Below are 20,507 nucleotides of genomic sequence, written 5' to 3'. Positions count from 1 at the left end.
AGGAAGAACTACTTCACGGTAAGGGTGGCCAGAACCTGGAATAGGCTTCCCAGAGAGGTGGTGCTCTCACCTTCCCTGGACATCTTCAAGAGGAGACTGGATAGGCACCTGGCTGGGGTCTTATGACCCCTGCCACCCCCCAGTGCTCCTTCCTGCCCATGGCAGGGGGTCGTCGGACTAGATGTTCTGTCTAGGTCCCTTCCGACTCATTGATTCTATGATCCTTTTGCAAACTATTTTCTTAATGTCATGCCTTAGAAATTTCCATTCCCAGTTTTTCCATTTCTCATTTACTTTTAATAAAGTAATTGGAGTTGTTTTAACACTGTGTTGAATCCTTCTAAATGCCATAAGGGAATGTAAGAGAACTAATCAGAAATCCCGTTTTTAGGGCTGGACTGGCATCCCTGAGAATGCTACTCTAATATAGTAGTAATTTTTAAAAATAGTTTTAGTATATAGTAGATCTTTGTTTATCCATTAGTTTTTTACATTTTTATCCTAAGTAGAGCGAGATTTGTGTAAGGTTATTTTCACAGACAGGGATTTAGCAGCAGAGAGCCACTAAGGTAAGCTTGTAGCAGTTCTGTGGGAGCTGGGAGAAGAGCAGAGCTGCTTTCACCATGAAAATATTTATAGGTCAAAAGCACAGCATGAATACAGTAAATATTTTTACAGCAAAAATAAACAGGTCTCTGCTTTAGTTTTCTATACTAGCAAAAGCTTGAGATACTATTACATTGACTTCATTTTAACACTCTTTTCTTAGTGCTCTCAACCTTCTGGGAAGTGAAATATTTCCTGTTTGGTTTTAGTCAAGAGATGCCTCTATTGTCTCCAATATATAGGGATATCTAGTCAATCTATATAGCTCATATAAGCATTGCTTTTTTGGGGGGTTTAAGTACCTTTTTCTATTAAAAATGAGAGGGTTTGTTTTTGGGAAAGCATAATTCTTACATGTTTAAACATCAGCCTTATTTTTTTTGGGAAAGCTTTCCCACACTCTTCCTTTCCTTTGCCACCAGTTCTCTGCCTCACTCCTTCCTCGATGTACTGTACAAGCCTCCTAAGATTATTGGTTATGATGTTGCATTTGAGACACTGGTGCAATATGTATGTTAGCTAATTGTGAATCTGTGTTTGTAGTTACTGTGATGCAAACACCTAATCTAGGGCCTGGACACAATACATATCCACACCAGTGTAATTTACATCAGTATTGTATGCCAATATGAATTACTCTGGGGTCTGGAGTGGACAGATAACCAGCAATTTCAGGGTAGTGGCTTCCAATAGGCTTTATTTATAGCATCTCATGACGAAGTAGGAGTGGGGATTAGTTTGCCTATAGTTAACAGATAATTTGGGATAGCTCCAGACGCATGAAGTTTAAACTGATGCCAATTTTTCTTGATTCCAAATTTCTGTTTCAAATAAGTTACACAAGTATACAGCTGTTTATCATTATCTTCTCCTATTTACATCATGTAAATGTGTCAAAGCCCTTAATCAGCAGACCATGCAGTGTATATAAAGCCTTGCCTGTTTGGAACTTTTTGGGGTTTAGCAAAGATGTCAATGTTTGTAGATATGCAGATAGAACCCATCTAGACAGTCGTATTTTGTTATAAGCATGACATTTTTGTTTAACTTGGAGAGATGGATATTAAATAGAAATAGACATTGCTTTATTGAGACAAGAGTATCCACACAGAACTATATCTGTATATCAGTAAAACTGATCTAAATCCTTGTTTAAATTTTTTTTCTATAACTTCATTAAATCTAATTCATGAGTTTGTACCAGTCAAACTAAATCAACTTGGTCGTACCAGTATAACTTCTTAATGTAGGTGAGTGTAGTGATTCTCCCATTTACCATTTAAATTACCCCAAACACCTTCTCCACGTACCTCTAAACACGGTTTGTTTATTCTGTATGGTTTTAATGCCCAGGAGGCAGTAGACTAAGCTATAGAAAGAAAAGTGAAGTATACCTTTTTACAGTAGATTGATTGCCTTTTCCCTGTGTTCTTATCCCTGGCTGGTACATTATTAATTTATACTTCCAGGCCCATTAGGCAAGTGCAAAATTTTAAGGAGACTCTAATCTGACCACCTCTTCTTCCTCTCCCTCCTCCTTCCCTGGCTTCCAAACTTCACTTGATATCTCCAAGTCTACAACGACATGTTTTATTTATGTACAGTTGTATTGGGCAATTTTATTCAATTTTGTTCTATAAGAAAAAATATTTGTAAGATGACTTCAGTTTGATTCAACAACTGTCATTGAATTTTAGCTTAAAACCATAGAAGCATAGAAATTATTTTTTCTTACCAAGATTTGTCTCTTCTCACTCTTAACCAAAGCTTTAGTAAAGCAAAATTAAGAAATTGACATTTTATGTCATGTCTGTTTTGATCTGGTTCCTTTTATAGTAGTGACAGTCTTTCAGAAGAGATTTAAAAAAAAAAATAAAACCTCTAGTCTTTTTTCAATTTTGGGAGTGTGATGGAATTTTTATAACTGCAAAAAAGACATAGCATGTTCACGTATATATCAAGAAATTGGTTTAAAACATTTAAAAATAATGCTGTACAAAAACAACAGCATCCTTCAATCTCACTTGCACTTTACTTGTTATTATGGTATTTACCACTGATCAGAAGGATAGTTTTTGCTCAGAATTTGCTAACAAGTTTCCTGACAAGTCAATTTTTATACATATCCCTGTTTTATGAATAATGAGTAAGAAATGTGAAAATGTGACTTCTGCAATTTTAATTTTATTTATGCATTGTAAGCAATATCCTTTTGCTGGATTAAAGAAAATTTGTTTATTTCTAGGTTACTAAAGATGATTTCCTAACATTCGATTATATACTTTGCATGGATGAAAGCAATCTAAGGTAATGTATGGAAGCATGGATTGTAAATATTTCTTATTTGAGAAATTTTAATTTTGCATGACTATGAACCCAGGGTATAGCTATTGAAGCCTCAAAAATAGTAAGTCTTATAACTTTTTTTTGTGGTTCCGTTCTTGTGGGAGAGAATTACTTCTGATCCAGAATTGGTGGATTTTATTTGTATATACATGATTAAAGTCATGGAGACATCACCTGGATAGAAAAATGGCTGGATCACCAGCTTCAGAGGATAGTAACCAATGGCTCCATGTCTAGCTGGCAGCTGGTATCAAGTAGAGTGCCCCAGGGGTTGGTCCTGAGGCCAGTTTTATTCAATATCTTTATCAGTGACTTTGAAGATGGAACGGAGTGCATCCTCACCAAGATTGCAGATTACTTCAAGCTTGGGGGGATTATTATATACGCTGGACGATAGGACTAAGATTCAGAGAGACCGTGACAAATTAGAGAAGTGTACCAAAATTAATCTCATGAAGTTCAGTACAGACAAGTGCAATATCCTGCACTTAGGACAGAACAGTCCCAAGTACTGATACAAGTTGGGAACCAAATGGCTAAGCAACAGCTCTGCAGAAAAGGACCTGAGGTTTGCAATGGACAATAAGCTTCATATGAGCCAACAGTGTGCCCTTGTTGTGAAGAAAGCTAACAGCATACTGGGCTGCATCATTGGAGCATTGCCAGCAGATGGAGGGAAATGATTCTTCCCCTCTCTTTGGCACTGGTGAGGCCATATCTGGAGTATTTTGTCCAGTTTTGGATCCTCTACTACAGAAAGGATGTGGACAAATTGGAGAGAGTCTAGTGGAGAGCAGTGAAAATGATTTGGGGGCTGGGGCACATGACTTCTGAGGAGAGGCTGAGGGAACTGAGTGTATTTAGTCTGAAGAAGAGAAGACTGAGGCGGGGTTTAATAGCAGCCTTTAACTACCTGGAGGCTAATTCCAAAAAGGATGGAGGTCAAGTTGCAGGATAGGAAGTTTAAATTGGATATTAGGAAAAAGGTTCCCATGAAGAGTGTAGTAAAGCACAGGAGCAGGCTACTCAGAGAGGCTGTGGACTATCCAACTTTGGAGATTTTTAAGACCTGGGTAAAGTCTTGGCTGGAATGATATAGTTGAGGGTGGTCCTGCTTTTAGAAGGTCATCTAGTCCAACCTCCTGCTAAGGTCCCTTCCAACCCTCATTTTGTGCGATCAGCTGAACTTCCATAGTTATGAATAAGGAGTTGGATTTCAACTTTTAAAACTTTAAATGGTTGATAGAAATGTTGTGAATTGGATACAAAGAAGTATTCTGTTTAATGTTTAGAAAAAAATTAAATAGGCTAATTTGTTTTACGGAAAAAAGATAATTTCTGATTGTGTACCAGGATGATTTGGTTCACCTTTTAGCAGCAGCAGATATTTTCCAGATTTCAATGAGAGAATTTACATATGTACTGATAGGCAGCATAGCTTTCCAGAGCTACCAAATATATTAATGCGATGGTTGTCACTGAGGGTACTTGTACTCCTAGGCGTACTTAAAAAGATCATGGAGGATACGGGGGAGCTCCAGCCACTGCGCACACCCTGGCAGAGGTCTGGGGGGTATGTGCCTCCCCCTCCCCGCGAGCTGCATAGGTGGGGTAGAGGTGGCTGCTGCTGCGCACTGGGCTTTGCACACTGCTGCAGTTGCCCCGGGAGCAGTGTGACACCATGTGCCTGCCGCCATTGGGCTACAACATGCCCCCTGCCTGCCCAGTTGTGAGATGCGTGTGGCATCACACTGCTCCTAAGGCAGCCGCAGTGGTGCACAAAGCCCACCACAGCCGCCTCCATCCTTTGTGCAGATTGGGGAGGCACATGCCCCCAGGCCTCCACCAGGGTGCGTGCAGCAGTGGGAGCACTCTGGCACCCCAGGACCAGCAGCCTGGGCTCTGATTTTTGTCCCACAACTCTACCCCTGTCTGTGTCCCAATCTCTCCCTCACCATGGGGGCTTTGATCTGCCCCCCTCCCCTCCCCAGCTTTCTTGCTGAGGATGCAAGCATGCATCTGTGCGCTCAGCCCCCCCAGTAATTTTAATATAAAGGGGTACATGAGCTGAAATTGAGGCAGGAGGGTTACACTTGTTAAAAAAGGTTGAAAACCCTTGTATTAATGGATTTTCATTGCCATGGACAGGGAATAGAGAGATTGGACTGGACAGGGAATAGAGAGATTGGACTCAAAGCCAGTATGTTATCTTGTGGTAAAAACTTGACTATTTTGTTCCTATTTTTTTGTGGTTTTAGTGACGTGTATCCCAGGGGACATTTTTTAGTTTAATCAGGCTTCACAGCAGTAGTTCCCTAACTAGTCATTTGGAAAGCATTACCAAAATTTCTGCATAACTGGGATCCACATGCCCAGTGTGAATTAGGTAGTAGTAAAGAACCAATTCTAATGTGGCCATTTTTATAGGTACAAAATTCTACACAATGTTTAAGTTATCTGACTTCAACATACTACAAAATAAAAATGAAATAAAACAATTATTTTTCATCATAGCTCTTTTTAAGCACTTTGGCCTCTCTTACCATGCAGGCATGCAAATGATCTGCCTAATACTTAATATATTAGTAGGTAAAGGACTTAGTTATATCATTTACTTCTAACTTTTTTAAACTGTTAGCTCAATTTATATTGTTATCTTTGACAACTTGCATGATAGTAGCTGTAGAGCTAGAAGAACTGAATAGAAGCAAGGAAAGAACAAGAAGTCTCAAACCTGCTTGTTTAGAAATTCATAAGACTTTAGGGTTCTGGAAGGCAAAATTCAGTCTGGCTGTTGATTTAAAAAAAAAATCAGAAATAAGACATTGGGAGAGAACTATTTTTCCTGTTTATCTTAAGACACTTCCACCTACGCATGCCTGCTCCCCCATGTTTGTCTCAGTAGTCCAGCTTCCAAACAGCATCCCCATGGTGCTCTGTGGTGTTGAATCAGAATGCCTGGGAGGAGCAAATTCAGTCTAGTTGTTGGCACGCCACCAGTAGTGGTAGGGAGGTGTATCCTACATTTCTGAGCTTTCCTTGGGAACTCTGAAGCTTGCTGGGAGGTGTGTTGATGTAGGAGGCAACTGAGGCAAAACTAATGTGGTGGGGTTTTATGTAAGATGATTGGTTGCCCTATGGCATGAAGAATACTTTAATCTTTAAGCAAAAATTATTTCTTAGTCCTTTTGAACAGTAATTGATAGAAAAATATGTAGTTATTCTGGTTGCTTAAAATATAGCCTCTGTTCTTATATATGTATAATTAAAATTAATGGAGGAATAAAGAACTTAATTAAGGGTAACTTATTAAAAAAAAGTTGGAACAAACTCTCCATACTTCAGATGACACTTGCATGAAGATTACAACCCATCTGAGGCAAAACAGTGACTTCCTCTGATTGTTTTTTAAGAACATAAGAAGTGCTATACTGGTCAAACCAGTGGTTCATCTAGCTCAGTATCCTGTCTCTGACAGTGGCAAAAGTGGATGCTCTACAGGGAGGCCAGCGACCAGATAACTCTAGTGATCTCTCCCCTATTCAGTACTCTTCCTGGCATCCACCACTTATTAGTTTAGAGATGCTAGAGGAAGCCTTTCCAACTGTTCTTTTATAGATCTGTCATCCATGATTTATCTGTGAATTTTGAACTTGGTTTGCAGTCTGCTTCTGTCACCTCCTGTAGAAGTAAATTCCCCAAATTAACAAAGTGTTGTTTAAAAAAGTACTTTCTCTTATTAGTTTTAAAATTCACCTACTAGTTAGTGGGTGCCCTCTAGTTCTGTTATTCTGGGACTTGATGAACAACAGTTTCCTGTTCACTTGGTCCCACATTCTAAATGATTTAATAGACCTCTGTTGTATACCTCCTCAGCCTTCTCCTTTTCAAACTGAGGAGTCCTAGCCTTTTTATTCTCTCCTTGTACAGCAAATTTCTTCAGGACCCTGATCATTTTGGTTGTCATTCTCTGTACTTGTATTATACCGGTGTTTTTCAAACTTCCTGAAGTCACAGAACTCTTTCGTGGGATGACTTCTGCCACAGATTCCCTACCTCTATCCTGTAAGCCAAGGTAGCACCAGGTGACCCAGCCCAATAATGGTGGGACATGGCCTCCCAGCCCATTCCTCCATTATCTCCAGCCCAGGCTTCCACAGAACAGTTTGAAAACTACCATATAAGACTTTTTCAAACTCTTCAGTTGTTAAACTGTAGGTCTCAAAGCAGAGCACATTGTTACTGCTATTTTATAGATGCTGGGGTAGTGAGGGGCCTGAAAAATAAGGCACAGGGAAACTGGGTAACTTGCCAAAGCTCTCCTGAGTGCCAGTTTATTGCTCTATCCACTAGAATCAAGATTAACACGAAGCTATCAGTGCAGAATGTGACTAGTAAGTATTTGAAAACTTAGTCTCAAAGAAATCATGTGTTACTGATTAGTCAGAAAGTTATGTAATCTTAAACTGGGAAATGTTGAGAAGACTTTAGATATAGAACTAAGATTTATATTACATTGAAGTAAATTCACCTAGTGAAAGACACAGATTTCAGCTGTCTCTCTTTAGAGGTGCTAGGAAACTGAAGCTTAATTTGTGGGTTAATGGAATATGGACCATGGATAATTATGGGGTCTGCATACTTCTGAAAAGTTGTTGTTATCACGAACAATCTGAGCGAGTTGGGGTTTTTGACAACTTTTTTTGATGTTCAGTAGTTGTTAAAAGTATGTGCCAAACTGCAGACACCAAAATTGTTTAGTATTTGGCAATTGGTGTAACTTAAACTCAACAGGAGAACTTTTTTGAATAAATTAAAGCAGGGCTGTCCAGCTTCAACTTCTAAGTGGCTACAGGCTGCATGCCCCACAGGCTGTACTACTGGGGACCCCATGAGCCACACCAGTGGGGGGTCATAGTCTGCAGACTGCATGGGCACCACCTTGTTACACCATGTGCCTGCAACTTACTGCTTCATGCGTTCCCCCATTCCCCCCACCACAGCACCATATGCGACACATGTATGGTCTCACCCAAAGCTGCCCATGCTGTGCCACACAGTTCTCTGAGGTAGACACTGAAGTTGGAGGAGTGGGGTGGGAAGTCTGAGAACTTAAGCTGTTGTGTTACAGCCAAAGCAATGGGAGGAATCTTGGCAGAGTAGGACCCCATGGGCCACCAGTTGGACAGTCCTGAATTAAAGCCTAAGAGAACCCTCATTGAAGCAACATGTTGTCTTGCATTTGTTAGGTACAAGTAAGCTGATTTCAACTGTTCACCATGTTCAAGAGATTTTTTTATATAATAAAAGCTAAAAGTAGACACTGAAAATGAGGAGTTACTCATGATGAAAGATTTAGAAGTCTTGTTAGTGACTAACAGTCAAACACCTGGTTGCATGATTTTCATTTTCATTTATACTCATTATGTGTGTAATGTCCTTAACACTTATAATATAAGAAACAACATGGTGCGCTAACAGCAATGTTTTAAAGTACATTGGCATTTTTTCCTGCGCTTTTCCTTTTTCATTCATGTGGTAAACTTTCTAATGCATACTTGAACTAATTAAGCTGGTGTCAAATGGAGCAAAAGTCATCATTTGTAGGTAAAAGTGTTTTAAATTTCTATTTACAGAGATTTGAAAAGAAAAAGCAATCAAGTTAAAAACTGTAAAGCTAAAATTGAATTACTTGGAAGCTATGATCCACAGAAACAGCTTATAATTGAAGATCCGTATTATGTAAGTATTGTGCACATGTAGACCTTTTATATATGTGCTAAATGTGAGCACAGTTTTAAAAATAGCAGTTGACAATTTAAATTTATGTGGCTAGATTTTTTTTACTTTCTTTTTCTTATATTTTTCCTAGGGGAATGAAAAGGACTTCGAGGCTGTTTATGAGCAGTGTGTTAGATGCTGTAAAGCATTTTTGGAGAAGCCTCATTAATGCTTACCAAAGAAAATGATACTTAGATCTTTCTTTTTAAAGACTTATGTAAGCTTCACTTGAATTAATGTATTTAAAATGGTGATATTGTGCCTCTGCAGTAGTTCTGAATTGCAGCTTCCTTATTTTAGTTTGTATTGTAATGTGAATTAATTTAGAAAAAAACTTGAAACATTTTAAGAATGGAATTGAAGGATCAGCCTTTTTATTAGATATTGGTGTAATTTAAGTCATTTGCAGACAACAGAATAAATATCTATGAATTTATTGTCTCACAAGCACCATAAAATTAATGTCTTGCTTCGTTCTGTGCAATGCAAAATTATGTTCTTGCACATTTTTCACACTTAAAAAAAACTGAGTAACAGCAGCTTGCTGAGGTTTTGACCCAGTTTAGTATATATTTTAAGTATTAAACTGTAAATACCAATTGTTTTGTTTTTTTTCTTTCTAATTAAAAAAAAACAAAAACATTTTTAGTGTGACTTATTCCATTTGTATGGCTAAAGGTAGCACCTCATAATTAAACCCAGTTGTAATAAGGTACAGTAAAGTCCTTAGACTTAAAAACACATCCAGGTTGGATAGCTATGGGAATTTCTACAATCCTAAAACCAGTATCAGTTCACCAGTATATGAACTAAGAAGAATGGTACTAACTTCCTGTATTTTCCTCGTACCTAAACTTTTCTTTCCTTAAGGCAGATATTGCCTGCCTGATCACCTATCTAAACTCCATTCTCCTACTTCGTTGCATTTTCTTCCTTTCTGGTCTTTTGTTATTCCCAAGGTGATCAGTTCTATTTTAGTCTTCTACTTTGAAATCTCCATACACCTTCTTCCATAATGTCTTTTATGTTGGAATGTCCTAGAAGCAGAGGGGAGGAAAAATATACAGGTATTCTTAAATCTTCATGAACTACATATTCTTAATCACATGTAGTTTAGATCTTTGAATTTGTTTGATTTCTTTAATTCTTACACTTCATCTGTCCTTTCAGTTGTTAAAATTGTATGTGTGACCTATAAGGAAAGGTCCCTCATCTTAACTTAGTCTTCTCAGGTGTAGCACATCTTGTGATTCTTCTTAACCTTTTTTCACTCAAACTCAGACAGGATCTTCAAACGGCATCTTAATAGGTTTACTGTAAATACAGAAATAGATTTCTTCTTTGGCAACTCAGCACTTGCTGATTTAAAAAAAAAAAAAAAAAAAGAACTGGAAAGGGATAACATTCTGTTCTTAGCTGGAGTAAAAAGTTCTGTAAAGTTTGGATCTGAAATATTAGGTCTTTATGTACAGATGGGGCTTCCTCCTCCTGAAAATCCATAGTGAACTTGCTTGTGAGATCTCAGCATGAAGAAATGTACCATTTAATGTAATAGAGTAATTTCCCTACACCCTCCTCTATCTGGAAAACGAAATACAGTGCAGGAAAAATATAGTTGAAAGCAAATCTTTAATTTAGCAACATACTCAGATCCAAGCACTATAACTAATCTCTGTTATTTCAGTAGCCACACAATATCATCAGAAAGTGTACGGAGACATGTAGGCGGTATTTCAGAACTATGCACTAAAAGCCGTTTAAAAAGAACCCATACAGCCCTATGAGGTTATTGCATGTTTGTTTGTATCCATATGAGGTCATTACATGGAAGGAAGACCACTCTGTCATGAATGTTCGGTATGTCATAAAAATAAACAAATAAACAAGCAAACCAATCCCATGTAGGCATGTTGTACCTCTCCTTTAGTAAAATTTTAACACACATTTCTTCTATTTTTGTCTTTATCTGAGAGAAATCCTAACAGAGGGGAAAAAAGTTTCTCTTCAATTCTATGTCGTGCATTTTCTTGGAAAAACAGGTAAATTTATAAAACTCAGACTGTTCTTAAATGTTTGTGCACAAACAGTCAAATTTCAATCCAGAATAACAGACGATAATACAGCACCAATTGAAACTATGCTGTAATACAGCAGCTTCTATATTTATCTTAAAGAAGTTTCTATCTTACTCAATTATCAGTTATGGTTTCCTTTAAAATCTTGTCAGTTATATTTTTTTTTAACTGGCTCTTATTTCCAATATAAGATATTATGTATAAATGGCAGTCGCACCATTTGCATCTCAATTACTGAAGTACAGACATGCTTCTTGGTCCAGAAGCAAATATTTTCTTTTCTGCCCCTCCCAATAATTGTGTCCATGAAGGCAAGCTGTAAAAGGGATGGATGGATGGATTGTTTTCAGGCTTCAGAGGATAACCTCAAGTTCAGCCCAAGTTGGTATGAATCTTTATTGTTTTTTACCAGTATATCCACAAGTTTTCATCTAAGACAAAATACTGGTGACTTAGATATCTAACTCCAATACTAAGATGCGGGGGGAAAGCATGTTTGATTACAAAGAATGCGAGCTACACTTGCGCATGTACATGCTTATATGCTAACAGCACAGTGAGATTGACATTTATAGAAGTCCATCATTCTCTGATTTTTACATAAATGTATTAGGAAATACCAGCAATAGTTGAAGTGTTAACATCTAGTGATATTACATAAATGGCATATGTACCATGGATTTCTTACTAATGTCCATGAAAACCAAAGCTGGCAATTCGTGAAAGGACTTGTGGGAACTAAACCCAAATTTTCTTAGCATCAAGCTGAGCACCTTGGCTCCTTTATGGTTTAGTTAGTTGTACTCTATTTGGAGGCTTATGTTACATGGACATGAAGGATTTGAATAAAAATAGATGTTTAACAAAGACTAGTTTCAATTTCAGAGTGTGTTTCTGGAGTGCACTTAGTGGGAATGCTTAATAGTAGGCCTTCGGTGGAGGGTGAGCAGGGGTGGGAAGATGTCTTTTTCCATTATAAAATCAAACAGGTTTGGCTATGGAACTTCTAAAGAAACATAAAATGCTTATCTAAACCTCAAGATCTGATCACCATTTGAAGTTCTTCGTAAGTTAGTTTCCTAGTAAAACTGTTGGATTTTAATATAATTAATTTCAATTTTAAAACATCATGATTTGAGATGGTTAGTTTTATGAAATTATTTCTGTCCTGTTCAGACCAATGTTGTTTTTTGTTGTTATTACTAAAACTGTACCCTTTGTGGGAAGATGCTAGTTTTGTTGAGATTTTTGTCAGGAAAGGTTTCTTATATCCTGCATAAAGTCCTAGACCATTCCAGAGAGAGACCCACACTAAGTACCCAATAGCTTAACGTCAAGGCAGCCAACAGTCCCAAGTTTGTGATTCTCCCACATCCTGGTAACTGCCTTTACTGCCAAAGCTGTGGCTGTTCAAGGAAAAGTATCACACCTCCAGTGTAGGAGAGCCTTAATCTCATAAAGCTTTGTGAAATGGCAAGAATTCCATGCCCAGCTCTAATCATGAGTAACCATATCTAAATAAGTTCCAATTTGTTGAAATCATTATTGAAAAAGTCACAGTGAGGGCAATGTAATACCAAACACTTTATTACTTATGTTTGTTATTTACAGTATTTACATATTGCACATTAGCTGGAATGTTTTATACATATATTGTAAAGAAAACTCATGGTAGTTTGTATGTGTATACAAAATCCACGCTCCACTGTCCTAAGGACCCGGGTTTACTCAGAACTGTCTTTTTGTATTTATCATGCAATGTGTACTCCCAGGGTACAATGTGACCCCAACATAAGTTTGTTTTAATCCAACCTTTAATTGCATAAGCATGAAAGAGATCAAGTGACAACCACTGCTGTAAAGCAGATTCTGTAAGAGTTCTGAATATACAAACATTCCTTGAAGTCTCAGAATTAAGCAATAAAGCACTAATTTTCTTGGTGAAGGGTGTGTGTTTGTGTAGTTTTTGGCAGCAGTACACATCAAATGTGGAGTGTGTTTTTAAGTATGGATCATTAAGTACTACTGGTGGCTATACTACTGTAAAGAATCTGCACACTGTTGACAACATAGAAAACACATGTTAAAAGAATTATGGGAAGTAGTCTGTCAATCTGCAAAAATAAATCTCTTGTTCACAATGAAATATGTTATAAAGGTATTTAAGTTCTATTTCCCTGTTGGTTTCCAAGGCACTTTTCTTGGTTCTTGGTGTTTCTTCTCTTTATGGTAATAACATCTGGTGGTTAAAAAATAGAAATGATTAGTTGTCTTTCATCATGTTTCATATTCCAAATGCTTAACAAACTGCATGTGTCAATTGAATATAATCAGTAAATAAAATAGGTAATTTTTTAACATCTTATGGAAAATGTGGTAGTACACTTATGATTTCCTGATTTATGTTCACATTGTTCAACTTAGTCATTTAGTAGTTAAGATTAACTACAGTAGTAAGGTAACAGTTTTGGAAAAGCATCAAACTTTAGAGTAAGAAAAATGAAGAGTATTTTCATACCTTACCATTTCAAATTTGTTTATACTGGGTTTTTTTTCCAAATAAAGACATTTCTAAATGTGATAGCACAGTCAAAATGTGAATATACATCAGTAGTAATATTAACACGTTGGAGTTGTATGACTTAAAGTTTCAGTATCAGTGAAGTTTTATTGGTATTCCCTCTACAAATCTGATAGCAGGATCAGGAGTAAAGAGGATATTTTTGTTTGAGATGGACTGTCTAGGTCAATAGTTAAAAAATATAGCAGATTCAGAGGACAAGAATGGGTCTTTTAGCTGGAAATTGTGTTTGGTTGGTTTGTTATTTGTTTTTGTTTTGTTCTTTTTAAACAAGCTTCTAGTGTTTAGCCTTCTCACAACAACTTCTTGAAATCAAGTAATTAATAGTTGGCAGTGAACATTATGATTCTTCTGGACTTGAATATTCTGGATATTTCTTTTAGCATCTAAATAGGTTAAATCTAAAAATGGTTACGATTATGGAAATGTATCCTTAATTTCATAACAACACTTGACATTATTTTCGTGACAGCATTTTGAACTTGTATAGTTTTGAAGGCAAGAAAGCAATACTAATGCATAGATAACTATGCATTTTAATAATTAACATTTCTTTAAAAGAAACAGTGATACAAAAACTCTTTAAAATTGATTGAGATTTTTGCGATGTGCCATAAATTCCTACGTATATCAGTACAAGTATACATGATGACACTCTTGTATCAGAATATGAAATGTAGTTTTGATTTGAACTCATCAGTTAAATAAAAGCATCAAATTAATGAAAGAAATGTGGCCTCCCTGACACAGACCTTTTTTGTTTGTACGGTACCCATTATAATAGGGCCCTATTTTTTTAACTGGGATTTCAAGGTACTACCATAATAACTAGAATAATAATTTTAATAATCATCATAAATTGGTTTCATTATGTGTCAACAAATCCTAAATTAAGAAGCTGCCTTTTTCTAGTGGAAAATGGTTCTTTTTAATTCTAATAAGTTATTTTGAGGGTCTGATTCAAATAAATAGTTGAGCAGAAATCTCTTGTGCTGCATCTTGGCGTAAATACAGTAACTTACAGAAATGTTCAAACTAAACATGTTGCATCTTTTTAAAATATATATTACACTAAGAATTTAAATAGTTCAATAATTCTACTTATTTTTCATTTAAGTTGTTAATAGAAAGCACAAGTACTGAATGGTATGCTGCTTACCAGTTTAAATGGGCATAGACAGGGGTTTTCAGACTACATTTACTGGTATTTCTGTCTTTGTCAGAAACTTAGGATTGCAGATTTTTCATGCTTAGGGAAGTCACGTTTTCATTCCTATTTCTCCCTCCCTTTTCAGAAACACATGTAAGGCTCAAAGTGGTTAGTAACTATTTTTCTGTTGTCACACTTCTGAATTAAGTTTTCCTACATATAACTACTACCATCAAATGACAGAATGACTGCACTCTTACCCTGTTGGGAACTTTGAAAAACATTTGGTTGCAATATCTACTGGGAACACAGGCAAACAAGTACTTGCTTTTCCATTCATCCTTTCTTAAATAATGCAAAAAAATGTAATGAGTCACTAATGATTAAGATTTTTAAAAGCATGGATTAAGTAACAAGGATACATTGTCAGCATAACTAATTTGGTTCCATTATCTATGTAGGATGATTGTCTACATGGATAACCTTTCCTGTGGCAGATAGGACAAGGTTATTAAGAATGCCCCAGGATGAAGACAAGGTCTTATTTGTTTGACAACAGCACATGGACTCCTATATAATACTACAGTGTTTGTGGTAATTCTGCATCAGAATCCTAAAGATGCCTTTGGCAGTGGCCAAAAACCTTTTTCTGTCTGAAGGCTCAGAAGACTGTCTTCCACTCAAAGACACAGAAAAAGTCAAAAAATGGAGGTGACAAAAGCTGCTGTATAGTGATTATGCTCAACAGCCAGCAGAGAGAACTGATGGCAGATTACCTACTAACCACAAAGACTGAAGAACATATTATACCATTAACATGGGCTGTACATTAATGATGTAGTTTCCAATTCAAGTCCAGGCCCCATTTTAAATTCTAAATGTTCTGAGGCTATGGATCTCTGTTGGTAGGCAGATCATGCATATGAAATAACATTTTGTTCCTGATATTTAAAAAGTACCATCTTAACCCTTGACTTAGTGGTAACCCTTTATTCATTAGTTTTACCAGTAAGTTGAGGAGTACCAGTAAGTAACTAATGAATAAACAGTATTACTGGTAACCCTTGAGTTGCTGGTAAAAAGCTGAGTGACAATGACCACAAGTTGACGCTTTCACTATCCATTGCAAAGCGGGCAGGTCAGCCAGCAGTGTGGTAGTCCTTGACATTAGGAAGCTGATTTCCATAAGCTCAGGAGGCTGTTCTTGAGGCCCTGAGCAACCATGATTTCACAGGGAGGGGGAGTTCATGATGAGTGGCTACTCCTTAAGGAAGCGATTCTGACCTGTAGGAAAGGTGGTAAAAGGGCTCAACAGGGAGTTCATAGACCTCCTAAGTCTAAAAAGAAAGGCTTATAAAAGATGGAAGACAGGAAACACCAATAAGGAGGAGTATTCTGCACTGGTTCTCACCTGCAGAGAACAAACAAGGAAAGCCAAGGCTGCAACTGAACTACTGGGTACGTGAATCAAGGCCAATAAAAAGTCCTTTAGATGTGTGGGGAGTCAAAAGAAAAGGGCAACTTTGGACCCCTGCTAAACCAGCTGGGGCAGCTGACCACTGACACCCAGGAAAAAGCCAATCTGCTCAATGATTACTTTGCATTGGTTTTTCACCAGCTCAAAGGGACCACCCTGCCAAACATGATGCTGGATGACAAGGGTGAGGGGTGAATATAAGCCCAGCATTGCTGTTGATCTTGTGAGGGAACATCTGGAGAGGCTGGACCCCCACATACCAGCTGGTCTGGATGGTTTGCATCCAAGAGTGCTAAAGGAACTGGCAGACATCGTAGCGCACAAGGATATCCAAGAACTCATGGTGTTTGGGGGAAATACCTGAAGATTGGAAGAGGGCCAATGTGGTGCCCATCTTCAAGAAAGGGAGGAAAGAAGGCCTGGGAAATCACAGGTCAATCAGTTTGACCTCAATCCCAGGGAAGATTTTGGAAAAAATTAGCCTGTCAAGAATGGTTTGATAACAGAAAGTAACATTGAGGGATAGCCAGCACAGGTTTGTTGCAGGTAGGCCTTGCCTGACCAATCTCATTTCCTTCTATGACCAGATGACATATCAGCTGGACAAAAGGGAAGAGGTTGTTGTCATATAGTTGGACTTCAAAAAAGACTTTGACCTGGTGTCCCTTGATGTGGTTATGGAAAAATTGGGCAATTGCAGCCTCACCTATTCCACATTCCGATGGCTGGGAAACTGCCTCCAAAGTTGGACCCAGAAAGTGGTAGTTGATGGAACCAAATCAATGTGGCACTCAGTGACTACTGGTGTCCCCCATGGCTGTGTTCTCAGACCTGTACTCTTTCGTGTGTTCATAAACGATCTGGACACTGGTGTCAGAAGTGGACTGGGTAAGTTTGCTGACGACACCAAACTTTAGGGAAGAGTGTCCACACTAGAGGATAGGCTGGTGATACAAGCTGACCTTAACAGTCTTGCAAGGTGGCTGGATGAAAACCTCATAGCCTTCAATACAAAGAAATGCAAGGTGCTCCACCTCTGAAATAAAATCCTATATCACACTTACAGGCTCAGCAATGCTACACTTGATAGCATCATGACTGAAAGAGACTTGGGGGCCATAACTGACCATAAGATGAATGTAAACCACCAATGCAATACCACAACTGGCAAAACAACCAAAACTCTGGCTTGCACTGATGCATCTCAAGCAAGGCCCAGGATGTCATCCTCCTGCTGTACTTGGCCTTGAGGAGGCTGCAGCTGGAGTACTGCATCCAGTTCTGGGCTCCACAATTCGGGAAAGATGTGAAGAAGCTTGAGAGAGTCCAGAGGAGAGCCACATGCATGATCAGAGGGCAAGAGAACAGGCCTTATGAAGAGAAGCTGTAAGCCATGGGACTCTTCAGCCTAGAGAAGCGCAGGCTCAGGGGTGACTTGGTGGCAGCCTATAAGTGCATAAGGGGTGTGCATCAGGATTTGGGGGAACACCTGTTCACCAGAGCACCACAAGGGATGACAAGGTCCAGTGGTCACAGACTCCCACAAGACCATTTTAGGCTGGACATAAGGAAAAACTTTACTGTCTGAGCCTCCAACCCCTGGAACAGACTTCCCCTAAAGATGGTGCAAGCACCTACTCTGGGCACTTTTAAGAAATTTGAATGCTTATCTTGCTGGAATCCTTTGACCCTAGCTGACTTCCTGCCCCTGGGGCAGGGGGTTGGACCAGATGATCTTACGAGGTCCCTTCCAGCCCTAATCTCTATGAAATCTATTTAAATAAAATAGTAACATGATAACATAAGCCACAAGTGTTTGCATTCTATTATCCTGAATGCTGTTTATTCATTAGTGCCCACAATTATTAACTTTGCAGTCTGGTGCTAAGCTACAAATCTTTCATCTTTCCCTATGCTTTCATGAAAAGGCTTGATCCAGCAGCCAGGTCTAAAGAAACAGAACCCCTTCCCTGTGGCTGTATCTAGGAAATGGCAGCTGCCACCATACCCCCTATACTGGAAGAGTTATATTACTTGGGGAAGCTGAACTGTACACTTAAAAAAAAAAAAAAGGCTTAAACGGATCCTTTGACTTCTGTGAGATCAGCTGTGAATCATGATGTACGTCTTGCCTATGCTGAAGCTCACTGAGGAACTATGCTGCTGCTAATGAATAAATAGAGGTTGCACATTATGCTTTCTCACACTTCTGAGGAGACCTGGAGGCTATGAGCCCTGTGAAATGGATTTCCTTCACCAGTCTCCTGGTTTCAGAGCAGATAGTGCCACCTAAAGGAACTGCCCTTTGTTTCTTACCATGAGAAATCAAACTCCTATTGGGAAGTGTTGATGCAGAAAGGCTTTCTAGCAAAAAGGTGAAAAGGAACTGTGATCCCATGTATATGATTATGAATCATGTTTGGCTGGTAATTGCCCTAACACTTTACCTGTTCTTTGCAGTAGAGTATAGGGATAATATGATCCTACTAATAGATTACTTCCTGGATTGCACTCTGGACCTGTGCTCTGCATACAGCTGAGCAGGAGCATGCAGTTTGTGGTGCCACAAGCTGCACATGGTGAACAATTAAAACATGTGCCACGCAGCAAGGTGGCAAAACTTGCTACCAGGATTTCCCAGTAGCGAAAAACCCCAGGAAAAAAAAGTGGCAAAAAGTACACAAAGAAGCCTGCACTAGCACAAATAGAGGCCTGGCCTTCCAAAGCAAGGCTCTGGCTGCTGGCCAAGCCTCCATGCTCCCCAAGTTGTGCCCCTGCTGCTCCAGCATGCCACTAGTTTATATTGCTAGGGCCAGCACCTGTGCCAGCCCCTGCCTTCAGCTCTCCCTGGCTGAAAAGCCAAGAGGAGCTAGGCAAGGGCAGTTTGCTGACAGTGGGACAACTTGTCCCTCAACAAAGTCCACCTGCAGGGCCATGGACTGAGGCCCAAAGTAGCAGCACAAATTTGTGCCGCTGCAAGCGCACATCCCTGTTTAGAGACAGCCATGGAAATCACGCAGCTAGAACAAGGAGCTTATTACCACTGCCTAATGTTAAGTTTAAAAAAAGTAGATTCTCTGACAGCTTCCCTAAACAGCCGAAGTCTGGATTACAGAGTTGCCTCCATGGATATTTACTTTGCTCGTAGTAATACTTGCCGAATAGAAGTTAATTTTTGTAGGCAATAGGCTTCAAAAACCTCCAGAGCCAAATTTGGATTAGTTTGGGTGTACTTTAAAACTATTTTTCCCCCATACAAAAAACAGTGACATAAAAATGCAAAGAAAAAGCTTGTTATGCTTTAATGTAAAGTCAGAATTCTGAACTAAACATTTCATTTGGTGGCTTTCACTGGTTAATAAATACCTGTGGTAAAACCTAAAACTGATAATTTCTCTAAGATCATTTTAAAATTCTCATATAAAAGATTACATAAATGTATTTTTGTCTCAACTGAGGGTAGATGGGAACAGAACACAAGTTGTGATGCATGTCAGCTTTTAGAGGTATAAATATTTTGGGAATACTTTCTTCATTTATTATGCATATGAAGTTGCCATAATTTATAAGACTTAAGCAAGTGCAACAAGAAAAACTAGCCCTTTGGATGAACACCTGAAATCTAAAGACAGCTGAATAATCTACTTAGTTTGATTTATCAATGCTACCACTAGAGTGATAACACAATGAATTATCTTAGGAGCACCTATGGCATCTACCTTTAAAAATATATATAAGTGTATAGTTACATATATATTAATCCATATTTAAAGAGTACACAATAATTCTACAGCTGAAAACAAAAGAGAAGCCAGTGACAATACATACAATTGTATACTGAGTCAACTCTTGAAGAAAAATTAGCTACAGCTGTTAGGCTTTGTTCTGTAAAAACAAATTCACTATCTACTAACTGCATCCTGCTATGAATAATTCACAGCTGATGTCTATGGGTCTTTATAATGCCTTCCAGTAGGGGGTACTCCTTATTTATAGCCAGTATTTTGCCAGATTAAGACAATTGCGTCAAACACACTGAAAGGGGAATACCTTAGCCTAAGGATGATTGTTTATACACTCTCATGAATATTTTTTGTCTTCAATGCAAAATCCACCATTTTGCTGTGCAGTAGAATGTTATTACCTCTGTCAAAAAGCTTACCTTATCCTTCCATGCACATTGGACTTACTGCCAACCGAGTAAGAAGCCTGGCACATCTTTTATAGTCTGCCATGAGAAAAGATCATAAATACAGTAAGTTGACACTGCTGATGTAATTCTGTTTTTAAAACTAAAAAGGTGATGTGCAAACTATTAAAACTATTAATTTTAAATCACTGCCTTGAACTAAAGACTTATTTTATAACAGGTGATGCACCTGGGAAGCAACAACTGGCACCATACCTACAGGTTGGGGAACTCCCTTCTTGTCAGCACAGAGGCGGAAAAGGATCTTGGAGTCATAATTGACTCCAAGATGAACATGGGCC

The 20,507-nt window shown here is 38.3% G+C and overlaps 2 protein-coding genes across 3 annotated transcripts in view; one reads left to right on the top strand and one right to left on the bottom strand.

Moving 5' to 3' along the window:
- The window catches only part of ACP1 (acid phosphatase 1, soluble), a 28,168-nt gene extending 16,764 nt beyond the window's left edge, over positions 1–11,404 (top strand). For both annotated transcript variants that reach the window (XM_019537464.1, XM_019537465.1), the window contains exons 4-6: positions 2,852–2,913; positions 8,589–8,694; positions 8,825–11,404. In XM_019537464.1, coding sequence (XP_019393009.1) covers positions 2,852–2,913; positions 8,589–8,694; positions 8,825–8,902 — 246 coding nt within the window. In that variant the 3' untranslated portion in view covers positions 8,903–11,404. The remainder of the gene's footprint in view (positions 1–2,851; positions 2,914–8,588; positions 8,695–8,824) is intronic.
- FAM150B (family with sequence similarity 150 member B) overlaps positions 11,402–20,507 on the bottom strand; it is a 16,008-nt gene continuing 6,902 nt past the window's right edge. Inside the window, exons 4-5 of the mRNA XM_019537466.1 lie at positions 20,179–20,244; positions 11,402–13,047 (exon numbers count right to left, since the gene is read on the bottom strand). Of these exons, the coding sequence (XP_019393011.1) occupies positions 20,180–20,244 (65 nt within the window). The 3' untranslated portion in view covers positions 11,402–13,047; position 20,179. The remainder of the gene's footprint in view (positions 13,048–20,178; positions 20,245–20,507) is intronic.

The sequence above is a fragment of the Crocodylus porosus genome, unplaced genomic scaffold (assembly GCF_001723895.1).
Source record: "Crocodylus porosus isolate Cpor-Errol unplaced genomic scaffold, CroPor_comp1, whole genome shotgun sequence".
Lineage (NCBI taxonomy): Eukaryota > Metazoa > Chordata > Crocodylia > Crocodylidae > Crocodylus > Crocodylus porosus.
This window is presented reverse-complemented; position numbering and strand designations above follow the sequence as displayed.